The sequence below is a fragment of the Stegostoma tigrinum genome, chromosome 8 (assembly GCF_030684315.1).
Source record: "Stegostoma tigrinum isolate sSteTig4 chromosome 8, sSteTig4.hap1, whole genome shotgun sequence".
NCBI classification, from domain to species: domain Eukaryota; kingdom Metazoa; phylum Chordata; class Chondrichthyes; order Orectolobiformes; family Stegostomatidae; genus Stegostoma; species Stegostoma tigrinum.
In genome coordinates, this window is record NC_081361.1 from 41,351,596 (window position 1) to 41,364,210 (window position 12,615).

The 12,615-nt window shown below is 37.8% G+C and overlaps 2 protein-coding genes across 3 annotated transcripts in view; both read left to right on the plus strand.

Annotated features, from left to right (window-relative positions):
- The first annotated feature begins 4 nt into the window (after positions 1-4).
- On the plus strand, positions 5-9,942 carry LOC125456101 (NADH-cytochrome b5 reductase-like). Of its 2 annotated transcripts, none has more exons than XM_048538826.1 (7): positions 5-125; positions 3,094-3,270; positions 4,661-4,818; positions 7,007-7,094; positions 7,349-7,453; positions 8,087-8,290; positions 9,731-9,942. In XM_048538826.1, the coding sequence occupies exons 2-7, from the start codon at positions 3,097-3,099 to the stop codon at positions 9,932-9,934; spliced, it is 933 nt and encodes a 310-aa protein (XP_048394783.1). In that variant the 5' UTR covers positions 5-125; positions 3,094-3,096; the 3' UTR covers positions 9,935-9,942. The 2 variants fall into 2 exon arrangements, with proteins under 2 accessions (XP_048394783.1, XP_048394784.1); XM_048538827.1 differs by lacking the exon at positions 5-125 and adding an exon at positions 149-403.
- A 343-nt stretch (positions 9,943-10,285) lies between these two features.
- cdcp2 (CUB domain containing protein 2) overlaps positions 10,286-12,615 on the plus strand; it is a 31,455-nt gene continuing 29,125 nt past the window's right edge. Inside the window, exons 1-2 of the mRNA XM_048538821.2 lie at positions 10,286-10,350; positions 11,218-11,250. Coding sequence (XP_048394778.1) covers positions 11,241-11,250 — 10 coding nt within the window. The 5' untranslated portion in view covers positions 10,286-10,350; positions 11,218-11,240. The remainder of the gene's footprint in view (positions 10,351-11,217; positions 11,251-12,615) is intronic.

Sequence of the window (12,615 nt, forward strand, 5' to 3'; positions counted from 1 at the left end):
GTTGATGACGGTGCGAGGTGTTCGGGTTGACCTGGTCGTTGAGTGGATTGTTTCTTGAGCCCAGACCAATAAGTTCAGATGGGATCTGCAGATCTACTTTTGTGCCAGCTGAGACCTGTTCATTAGTGAGCTCCTGTCTTACTTTAAAATAACGATTTCCTTTTTTTCTCCGTTCGCTGTGTATAATTAGAACACCAGCTTCGGTCATGTGAGGCTTGGATGTTTTGCTCAGTTATTTTCGTAAAGGAGAAATTGAAAGAAGAATGAGTGCGCTTTTGTTAAAACTCTCGTGTTCTCAGGCCACCCATGCGTGCCAACGAACTTCTTTTGAAGAGTAATCACTTTATTCTGCCTGGTTTCAAACACGGTTTGCCAGTTTGCAAACAGCGACGTAGTAGCAGAGGCAAGTACAATTGCAACATTGGAAAGGCATTTGGAGAGGTTCACGAATAGGAAGTAGATGCCTATGACTCTATTACCTACACAGGGATCAAGAATACATGTCGACCAGGATATCAGGAATACTCACGCCTCTTTGAGTAACAATTAAGGTCGACTTGAGGAGGCCGATTCTTTTCTCTATTAAAGTAAAACAAAGAACTGCAGATTTGGAAGATAAGAGTCTTAGAGATATACAGCACGGAAACAGACCCTTCAGTCCCACGTATCTATGCCAACCAGATATACTGAATTAATTTGGCTACATTTGGCCCATGTCCCTCTAAACCCTTCTAACTCGTACACCTACTCCAATGACTTTTAAGTGTTGTATTTGTACCAGCCTCCACTGTTTCCTGTGACAGATCATTCCATACACACACCACCCTCTGTCTCTCAAATCTGTCCTTTAGGCCCCTTCTAAATCTTTCCCCTCTCACCTTAAACCCTTGCCCTCTAGTTTTGGACTCCCCCACTCCAGGGAAAAGACTTTATCTATTTATCTTATCCATGCCCCTCGTGATTTTACAAATCTCTATAAGGTCACCCCTCAGCCTCCAGTGCTCCAGGGAAAATAGCCCCAATCTATTCAGCCTCTCCATATAGCTCAAAACCTCCAACTCTGGCAATATCCTTGTAAATCTTTTCTGAATCCTTTCAAGTTTCACAACATCCTCCCAACAGCAAGGAGACCAAAATTGCATGCAGTATTCCAATAGTGGCCTAACCAATGTACTGTGCAGCCTCCCAGCTGAAACAGAAGTTGCTGATGAAATTCAGCAGGTTTCTGTGGGAAGAAAGCAGAGTTAACGTTTCAAGTCCAGTGTTCAGAAGTTCTGATAAGTTCTAATGAAGAGTCACTGGATCTGAAACATTAAATCTACCTTGTTCCCACAGATGCTGCCAGAGCTGCTGAATTTTGCCAGCGATTGTTATTGTTTTTTTATTGTCGGGTGTTGGTGTTGCTGACATTTATTGCACATCCCTAGAAGGCTTTCAGAAGATGATGAAGACAAACTTGCTAGACAGTTCAGCGCACAGTTGAGAGTCAATACATTAACTTGAATGGATGTGACACATTGATTAGACATGGTAATGAACGCAGGTTTTCTTCACTAAATGAAGTTCACTAAACTAGTGAACCAGTCAGGAGTCACTTTTACTGATGGCAGTTTTATTTTCTTTACTTTAAAATGCTGATATACTCTGATCACTGACACCATTCCTCTACATGACATCTATCTGCTGCTGAACCAAATTGTTTGAAACCTTGGTGTCATATTTGATCTCAAGATGTGCTATCTGTAAGACTGCCTACCATAACTATTATTGCATCTTGCTCTGTGCTGACCTGAGTTCACCTACTGTTGAATCCTTCATCCATGCATTTACCCTCTTCAGACTTGACAAGGTACTGTGGCCAGCTTGTCGCGTTTTCCCACCATTGTTCATGATGCTTTCCCATTGTTCACCTTCCATTGTTGCCAATACCAGACTCTGACTGCAGCTTTTCTAGTGGTTCTGTGTTCTCAGCTCAACTTCAAGTCCATAAAATGCTGGTGTTCCCTGTTTCCCTTTGGACAAATTCATTGGCTTTTTGCTCTGTCCACCTGATCCTTAGAACTGTTTGTCAGAATATCATTTCAAAAGCTGCAACTTCTTCTCCTCAGTCTTATTTTCAGTTCACACATCAGTCCAGCTCTGCTGCTTGTGTCATTCGTTATTCACACTAAGTTCTATTTGCCATCAACTGTGTAATTGCTGATTGGTATTAGCTCCCAAATGCCTCAATTTTAAAATTTACATTCTTGTTTTCAAATCCTTCTGTAACCTCCCTTACTTTTTCAGCCTCACAATCCTCTGTGATATTTGTATTCCTCTAAGTTCTGATCTCTTGAACATCTCCGAGTTTAATTTCTCCATCATTGGTGGAAATGCCTTTGGCTGCCTTGGCCCTTAGTGCTAGAATTCTATCCTCATAAGTCTCTCAATTTCTCTACTTCACTTACCTCTTTCAAAATACTTCTTAAAACCTACCTCATTGACCAAGCTTTTTGTCATTTGCTGTCATGCCTCACCATCAAATTTTGCTTAATAGTGGCATTGTGAAGGGCCTTGAGTTTTTTTTTACAGTAAAGGTGCTATATAAAAACTTCGTTGAATTTCTCAAATTGCTGCAGTGCTGACTGGTTCTATAGGAAATTCTTCCAATGCAAGTTGTTCTGAAATGTGGAATCGACTTGATAAACGCAAATCATTAGCTCTGGTGTACTCCGGTGTGAAATATTGAGACACTTATGTGTCACTTATGATTTTGCCCATGTTTCTCAACTGTGGATGTGATAATAAGCTTGCCTAACCACTACCACAGTAATTCCAGTAAAGAAAGCGAATATTTATTCAGTTTGCACAATTATTTCAGTATACTTCTCGCTCACGTATGATGGTAAATTACTGCAGAATCTAAAAATAAATGTGGTAATGCAATTCAATGTTTTCTTTAAAAATTATCTTCAAAATTCTTTGCTGTTGAAAATACAAGTCAAGATATAATTTGTAAAATCTGCGATGAATTTTTATGTTCTGTTCTCAAAAATTTAAGGATAAGAGCTATAGGCACTCAGGTTTTGTTTTTATTTCTAATGTATTTCGCAGGTGATGGCAGACAATGAGGATGAATGGCTTTCTCTTCAGCCCCAAGAGCCCCTGCCCTCCCAGTGTTGTGGTAGTGGATGTAAACCATGTGTATTTGATATTTATGAGCGGGAACTCAACCAATGGAAACAGGCAAAAGCAAAAGGAGATCAAAGTTTTTTGAGTCAGAGCTCTGAGGTGAATATAGTTGAGAGATTTTTTTCAAGGTTGTGTTGTAAGTCAAAAATCAGCCTTTTAACTGATGAAAACAAAGATTCTCACCATGCTTTCCCCTTCTGCCTCTGGCCTCCCTATTGCATGTCCTGATGGACAAATGGGTAAATGAGCCATGTTCCTGGACTGTGCAAACCAGAAAGTTCTGAATCAATATTGAGGTAAACCTTAATGAAGTTTGTGTGCCTGATGAAATCTGGATCAGGTTTATCATTGATCCCATATATTGTGACAACCTGTTGTGAGTTGTCTGAGTCATATTCAACAAATTCCCATTTGGCTGTTAAAGCGCATTAGGAATTTAGAGTATGTTCCCCTTTGAAATTTAGCACCTGAGGACAGAAAGTGAGATTGACATCCCCTCAATCTTCATGTCTAAAATAAAATGATTTGTATATTGTAGACCTGAGTATAGTTATTAATTTTAATAAGTATCACTTGAACATATGTCAGGCCCTTGATAAGTTGTGCAACACCTGGAGATCCAAACTGTGCCAAAAGAAGAAGAACATAAGTGAGACAGATACATACTGAATGTAATGCAGATTTGACAAGGCTTAAAGCCAACAATTCCAAAATTCTTTGGTGACTACATCGTGGAATAGTTTATTGGGTCCTGGGACAGGTTAGACAGGGAGTAGAGTTCAATGATACTGACCCTGGAAAATGTGTCAATGCGTGTCCAAACATAAGTCCAAAACCTGTGTATAAAGCACACATTCTAACACAATGACAAGTCTACAAATAGGACACTGACATATTTTTAATATTTGGGACAGTCAATAGTAAACTATTTTGGAACTGAAACTAAAAGGTTTCTATGTCTACTAACCCTTCACACCAATTATTACAAACTTGCAGTTGCACAGAATGCTGTTGTAAAATCATACAGTTTATAAAGGAACATTCCACTTTGACTACAATAGTCTTATTTTGATAAATGACACTGCTTTTCATCAGGACCATTTTTTTAAAGTAAAGAACAAAGTTTACTTTGCCAGATTACAATAACAATGTCAGAAATCACACCTGAGTGTTACTCAGAAAAAATGAGGCTCCGAAAGCTTGTGTTTTCGAATAAACCTGTTGGACTATAACTTGGGGTCGTGTGATTTCTGACCTTGTCCATCCCTGTCCCAAAACCGGCACCTCCACATCGTAGAATATTAATGACATGGATGATAGAAGGTGAAATCCAAACACTGGATTGTGGTAGTTATCTCAAAACCATCTTAATTTGAGCACAAATGAAAGGATTCATGGATCTTAGTCTTCCTTGTTTCAGTTTTGAACAGAAATCTGATAACATTGGCCATTATTAATTAGAAATATCTTATTTCTTCTCTTGTTTCAGCCAACTCAAAATGACTTGCAGTTAATTGGACGTGAGAAATGGAGTGTTTTTCAGATAGAGTCTGTGGAGCAGCAGACAGCTGATGCTTATCTGTACAGATTCCAACTGCCCAGTGGTTGCTGTCTTGGGTTAACTGTAGGACAGCACATTGTAGCCAGGTAAGAGATTTGCAGAGTATTTATGCGTATGTAAGGTTTTAGATATTCAGAATAATTCTATGGAAAAGGTAAAAAATAATTTAGATTGTATAGCAGGTTTCACGACTGCTAACATTTCAAATGGCTAGTAAAATACTTTTTAAATGTGAGTCACTGGTGTAGGAAATGCTACAACTAGTTTGCACACAGCATTTTGTTAATGATTAGATGTTACATGTGATGTTGATTGGAACACAGTTATTGGCTAGTACATTGAGGATGACTCTTCCATTCTTTTTCAAAATAGTGCAATGGGATCATTTATGTCATCCAAACAGGATCTTTATTTAGCTTCTCATGCAAAGGAGAACATCTCCAACAGTGCAATATTGTCTTGATACTAGAGTGTCAGCTTTGAATTTTGTGCTCGAGCCTTGGATTTGAAAACTTCTTTGAAGGATAATGAGAGTTACCAGAGTTTATTACCAGGATAAAACGCAGCTGTAACCGGAGATGCTGCACCTGATTTTAACTCTGTGCAAGTAGAGGAGCTTTGCGCATTTTAAAATTTCACACATTTTACAAACAGATTACTTTGTTGAAAATGACATTTATGATTGTGACTCACTTACAAGTTATTGACTGCATTTTTCAAATGCAGACTTTTTGTCCTTCTCCCTGTTTATTGATACCCACTGGTATAATCAAATTAAAAAATATTATGACAAACTGATCTTCAGCAACGTAACAGGAAGAGTTTATTGAATATTTTAATCAAGTTTTAAATGGTAGCTGTTCCAGTGAAGAGATGTTTGGGGCTAATTTTATCTAAACTAGATTGTTTGCAGAATTTAAGAATATTTTACTGGACTTGTTTTCATTATAGAAATGCTGCTGATATTTCAGTGGTACTACAAGGTTTTTTGACCTACAAGAGGGTTTCTTCCATGTAGAAATGGTAAAAGTAGCGGAACTGGGGAGAATGGGAGTCAGGGATCGCTGTATCAGTGATTGAGATACACACACAGAGGGAGGGGGCCATTGGAGATGCTGAGGCTAAAGGGTCAACTTTTAAATCCCAAAATGACCAAGTACCTGATCTGGAAAGTTTATAGGATGTGTGAAATTGAGAAAAGGAGGGGGGGTTTGTGGCAAATAACTTGAGGAAAAAATGGGCAAGCAGGGATTACTTGAGATTAGTATGGCTGAGGCCTTATTCAGATTATTTGGACAAATAATTAGCCAATAATTGCAATTTTATTTCTCATGTTGCATCCTCTTTAAATGAACTTCACAAGTATGCAGGCAAAATCATCCTTACTGGACTGGACACTGGCCAAAAAGCATCTCTGCCACCAAGTTATGTTTTCTCAACTCTCAAATGGCCAACCTTTGTATTTCAAAGACACATTCCAATGCAGCTGTATTGACATTAGTGAATGGGAGGAACTTGATATCTATAGTTCAAAATGATCAATAACTTGTCCATTAAACTACATCACATCAGAAGTTTGATGCCTTGATGATGAGACAGAGCGGTAACAGCAAAGGAGAGAAAACGAAAAAAAAACAGATCCCTGTACTGCATAGAACATTCTGCCAATGTCCCCAGCAGCTGTGGGTCAAGAAACAATTGGCTCAGTCACATGAAGGCTCATGTTAGAAACTTATAACCCTGAGTAGTCATCCTCAAATTGAAGGATAGCTAGCAATGATAGTGCGAATTGAAGGTGTTTGGAGTACTGTTGCTAGAATAAACCAGTGTTCCATGGAGGGAAAAACTGAGTCAGGTCTAAAGACACCACCTCTGGGTGTGGAGGTTCGTGCACAAGAGCCAGAGGAGCAAAAGAACAGCAAGGGTAGTAGTTATACAAGTTAAATTGTTACAACCAATGGTTAAAAAGTTACAAGTTTGGGATACAAGATGAGAGAATAAAATTGACTTTGAAATATTGAAAATTTTACTGATTTGCACTAAAACATGAGCAATAAAAAAGAGGAGACAGGGAAAAAAAAGTGAATATAGCTGTAACATCATTGAAAAAGGGCATTAGTTGTTTGAAAAGAACCTTAAATGTTAAAAGTTTAACAGATTTCCCCAGGCCACACATGTTATTTTACATAGTGGAATTTCTCCAATGTTTTAATGAACATAAATTTGATTATTAGCCAAAGATTTTAATTTAATTGATTTCTGATTAATTGAAAGGGGAATTATCAATGGTATGGAAGTTCAGAGAGCGTACACTCCAGTGAACCCTGTGGATGCAGAAGGTTACTTCGAGGTTCTCATAAAGGTACTGTGTCTTTGCTGCACTGTAGTCAGAATATTACATTTTCATTACTGTAATTGAGCGATTAATCGGGTAACAGATGCTACAGTGCTAAATTTTAAAGTTTAGCATGTTTCATCTATAACTTAATAATACTCTAAAAGTAATTCATTGCGTGAAGCATTTTGTGAGTCTTGAAAATGTTGTTATTTCGAACATTCTTGAGTATGTTATTATGTATTGTACAAAGCAATCGTTTCATTTTGTCTTTACAATAGATTTATGAAGACGGATTAATGTCTCAGTATGTGAAAACTTGGAAGGAGTTTGATAGTGTGTGCTGGCGGGGCCCTTTTGGAGGTTTCCCATACAAATCAAATCAGGTCAATTACTCAGCAGAAGTATTCGCAATTTAGAATTTTAATAATAATTGTAAAATTTGATAGTACACAATGATGTAATTCAAATACTTGTTGTGATTAGCTAGAAACAGAAATCAATAATTCCTGTAGACTTTTTTTTACAGCCCATCATTCCTAAAGACATTGCAGTGTAGTCTGTGAGAGTTCTTAATTCCAATTGAGTCTTTTCTCACCAAAGATAACAGTAGAGATGGTCAGTTAGCTCATTTGGCTAAATGGCTGGTTTGCAATGCAGAGTGACACCAACAGCATGGGTTCAACTCCAGCATCACCATGAAGGACTCTCTTTCTTAACTTCTTCCCTCACTTGAGGTTTGGGAACCCTAAGGTTAAACCACCACCAGTTGTCTGTTTATAATAAGGGAGCAGTCCTGTGGTCCGACAGCAGAATCATAACTTTATTTTAATCCATGCACAAATATAACTGTTGTAAAGAAATAGTAGTATCAATCTCTAATTAATAATCTGCAAACTTTCTTACTTTAACATTGACAGTTTAAAACAATAGATAAATTGTACAAAATTTATGAAGTTTATTAATGTAAAGATCAAGGTTTTACTGTGTATTGACACCATTTACTTTATATTTGGCAGTATGAGCAGCTGCTGCTATTTGCCTCAGGGACTGGTATAGCTCCGATGATATCTTTGATCCAATATATTGTAGCAAATGAAGAAGATGAAACTTTTGTCACCTTGGTGGGCTGCTTCAGGACTTTCCAAGATATCTATATGAAGCCTCGACTTCAGGAACTGGCAGCTTATTGGAATGTAAAAATATTGTTTGTTCTCAGTCAGGTAAGATCACACAATAGCTTAGACATTGCAGCTGGCAGCAAAATGTGATTCTCTCCATTGATCTGAAGAAAATTCTCCTCAGTAATCTAGAAAACTCTGCTCTGGATTTTCTCTTTCCCTAAGTCAATTTAAAGAAGATACCATATCAACAACATCTTTAGGTGCATAACAATAGTGGTATCATCAAGTATGATAAGCAAAATTATTACATTGAAGAATTATCACACATAGCAAATGAAGTAACATTTAGAATTTAGAAATTCTCCCTTCTTGTGCCTGCTTTGTGTCTACGTCGACTCGAAAGGCATCTATAGTGCATTTCTTAAAGTAAGATAAAGGACAGGGGCATGACAAATAATGAAAAGCAGGACAATGAAAATAAATGTACAAATAAGAAGGTGGGTAGGGGAGAAATGACCAGTCATGAAGCAGGAAGAGAGAGAAATGCAAAGGGAAGAGGGAGAATGAAGCGAGTGAGGGAGGAATGGGAGAATGAGAGAAATAAGTGAACAGAGTGAAAGAGAAAAAAAACAGTGAAATAAGTTGGCAGAGAGAAACAGAAATGTAAAAGGCAAAGAAAAAGAACAAGACACAAGTGAAAGAAGGGAAATAGAAATGTAAACATTGTGGAGAATAGAGTATAGAGACAAGTACAGAGGAGGAGGTGAAAACAGACACAAAAGTGGAGGAAAGAGAACATGAGAAGCAAAAAAAATCCGGAAGGGATAATAAAAGTAATTAGGTTAGATTCCCTACAGTGTGGAAACAGGCCCTTTGGCCCAACAAGTCCACACCGCATCCCACCCAGACCCATCTCTCCATAACCCACACACCCCTGAACACTACGGGCAATTTAGCATTGCCAATCCACCTAATCTGCTCATCTTTGGCCTGTGGGAGGAAACCGGAGCACCCGGAGGAAACCCACGCAGACAAGGGGAGAATGTGCAAACTCCACACAGACAGTCGCCCGAGGTGGGAATCGAACCTGGGTCCCTGGCGGTGTGAGGCTGCAGTGCTAACCACCGAGCCACTGTGCCGCCTAAATGCAGGGAATTAAAAAAGAAGAAGTGAGAAAATGGGGATATATATAAGAGGAAGCAGAACGGAACTTGTTGCATATTTACTAGTCATTCCAGAATCTCAAACTAGAGATGATGAGAAATATTTTGGTCCAACTAACAAAGACCATCCTCAATAAGAGACAATTATTGACAATCATCAACAGATATAAAAATATCACAGATTACTTCTGGTTTGTGATTGAACAAATGGATGATAGAGATGGAATCAGTCTGCTTTTGACAATTTTGTCCAATTAAAAACAACTTATTGCCTAAGAAATCAACTGAAGTTGTAATGAGAACACAAGCAACCCAGTTATTAAGCACAAGCTTCATCCACATTTGTATTAATTATTGATAACTTAAATTATTTTAGGAGCATGATCTGGAAACTCTTCCCTGGAGTTATCGAGAAAAATCTTACTATGGACGTGTAAACGAAGATATGGTAAAGGACTTTGTTAATTTATGCAGACGAAAACCATTTGTCGTGGTTTGTGGCGCCATAGGTTTTAACAAAGACATCCTCAACTACCTCAATCGTATGGGCATCACAGAAGATTTGCAGTTTATGTTTTAGACAATTAGTAACTTCGTACCTACTGGCATTAAAACTTACTACTCTTTAAAATACGCAACAACCTCAAACATTATTGGAAGAATGCACTCTAAAGATTAGTCTGTGACTAAATTAATTTTTGCTGAATCCTAAAACTGCAAGAGGAGCCTGTGTATTAACCACTGCAAAACAAAGCTGTTGAATGAGGGTTCAGAAGATTTCTCAATCAAAATCCATCCATTTCAGTGGATGTTAGTCACAAGGAGGAGTAACAGTTACCTGCAAGATTTTTTTCCCTCCACATCACTACAAAGTTATCTGAAGCATGTATGTCACTGTTCCATTTCATATCAGCTAATTCACCATAGACTGTAGGAATCAAACCTGGACCTACTGTGCCTGTGCAACTTTGACACTGCATTCATGCAATTAAACAGGTTTGATTCATTTTTACTGTTGAAATACAATAATGCTGTTGAAAGTGTTACATTGGCTTACTGCATTTTTAAAATATCTGTTATATGAGACCTCTGAAAGGAGTTGCAGTTGTTACAGAAGGAGAAGAGAGATTGTATATTATGGAAGCTTGCTTGAATCACTGTGACATGTGATCATGAAACAGGGACATGGTGCTTTAGTGATAAATAGGAAATCTTTACAAGCATGGAGTTTAAAACTGTTTAGTTTCAAGTGATAAGTCAGTGTTTACTGGTGCGGGCTTTTGTCCAGAGATAATGTATTTTGTTGAAGTAAATTTCTAAATTTATAAGCTTTTAAATTATCTTCTACAATTCTTTCATTGTCCTGTTCAATGTTTACTTTTTCCACCATTGAAGGTAAGGATGTCAATACTGAAAAATAGGATCATCTTTTCTTATTTTGTAGTTGTTGTTTATTGCCTCCAGGGTAACAAAAGATCTCTATGCTGCCAGAACAGTTTGGAGAAGTGTGCCAAAGTAGCAATTGTATTTTTCAATAAATATTTTGTTTTCTGAGTGTTCAAGCCCATTCATGCCAATTTATGGTCACTTAATGCTGTGAACATGTGCCAGTATAAAACTTAGTTCAAAATTATATAACTGCTTAAGGGTCATTGTAAAGTGTTTCTATTACACCCATCGTCTCCAGCTCTAATCTCAATGTCCTCAGAAAAAAGGCAAGTTTGTTTGCTGGATATAATTTATATCCTATTTTGAAGTTTAAGTAGAAGAAAAGACATTGACACACATCTACAAAGATTTGAAATGTCGAGGATGCATGCTGGCTTGTATTCTTACTGGCTTCTTATTTATTCTGATCAATAGGTTTCTTGCTTTCCTGTTCATTGATGAAACCTGGTGAGTTTGCTTTTCTTAAATAGTGGTTACAGCCATTTTAAACTGGTCATATTTCATGCTTGTGATGACCTGTGGAAAAGTGGGTTGTGATTTGCAGTGCACTGTTTTCCACCCGTGGTCATGACAAGAACGAAATTGATGCTTTTGTTTTGACAGCCTTGTTGATATTTGTATCAATAATTAGTTAATAATTAATCATGACAATCCTGTGTTTGTGCTGTTGGACGTCCTTTTACATCTGCTTTTAATTTGTACATAAACTCAATTCATGCATTCCAACTACAGTCAATAAATTATATATTTTGCAGGTTTTAGTCTAGTTATAGAAGCATTGAAACTAGAAACAGAAGTAGAACATTGGGTGCCTCATGGTCATGGCTGATCCTATATCTCAATACTATATGTTTCAGAGATAGTAGGAACTGCAGATGCTGGAGAATCTAAGATAACAAGGTGTAGAGCTGGACGAACACAGCAGGCCAAGCAGCATCAGAGGAGCAGGAAAGCTGGTGTTTCAGGCCTAGAGAAAGGTCCAGGCCCGAAACGTCAATTTTCCTGCTCCTCTGATGCTGCTTGACATGTTGTGTTCATCCAGCTCTACACCATGTTATCTCAATGCTATATTCCCACTTTCTCCTCCTACCACTGATCCTTTGATATCCAATAATGTATCTATTTCTTTCTTGAATATATTCTGTGATTTGGTGTCCACAGCCTTCTGTACCCTTTTGATTGAAAAATGCTTTCCTCATCTTGGTCCTTAATGGCCTAACCCATATCCGAGACTGTGACATCGGGTTTTAAGCTCCCCAGCCACAGAAAAAGCTACGGGGAGAATGCAGGTAAGTGGAGTTGAAATGCCCATCAGCCATGATTAAATGGTGGAGTGGACTCGATGGGCCAAATGGTCTTACTTCCATTCCTATGTCTTATGGTCTAAAAAACATCCTCCGAGCGTCTAGTTTATTGAGACTTGTTATGAAACACATATTTTTGCATTAAGTGACCACATTCATATTTGAATAGCATCCTTTCTGCCCCAGGTATCTTCACCAATGCCGTTTGTGCCTTTCAGTTTGATTGCTACTCAAGGAATCTTCTTACTTGCCCTCCTGTATGTCTGTAGCTTTTTAAAAAAATTGATTTTTACAGATTTTAATCTAATATCAAATACAACAAACTTAAGTAATGTTAATGCCATGCACATTTAAAGCTGCTTTTCTTATTCTCTTACTTCAAAATTATAATGTTGATATAATGCATGCATTGGAAGAGTTTCCAGAAGATAAGATGTGCAGTTGAGCCACTGACTTTAAACACAAATTGCCTCTTTGTCCATTGAATATACACATATGGAGAATTTAA

Bases quoted from the DNA above. Each gene is read 5' to 3' on its own strand.
- LOC125456101 (XM_048538826.1), top strand. From the start codon at position 3,097: ATGGCAGACAATGAGGATGAATGGCTTTCTCTTCAGCCCCAAGAGCCC. The intron at 3,271-4,660 runs GTGAATATAGTT...CTCTTGTTTCAG, and splicing joins TTTTGAGTCAGAGCTCTGAG to CCAACTCAAAATGACTTGCA. The intron at 7,095-7,348 runs GTACTGTGTCTT...TCTTTACAATAG, and splicing joins ACTTCGAGGTTCTCATAAAG to ATTTATGAAGACGGATTAAT.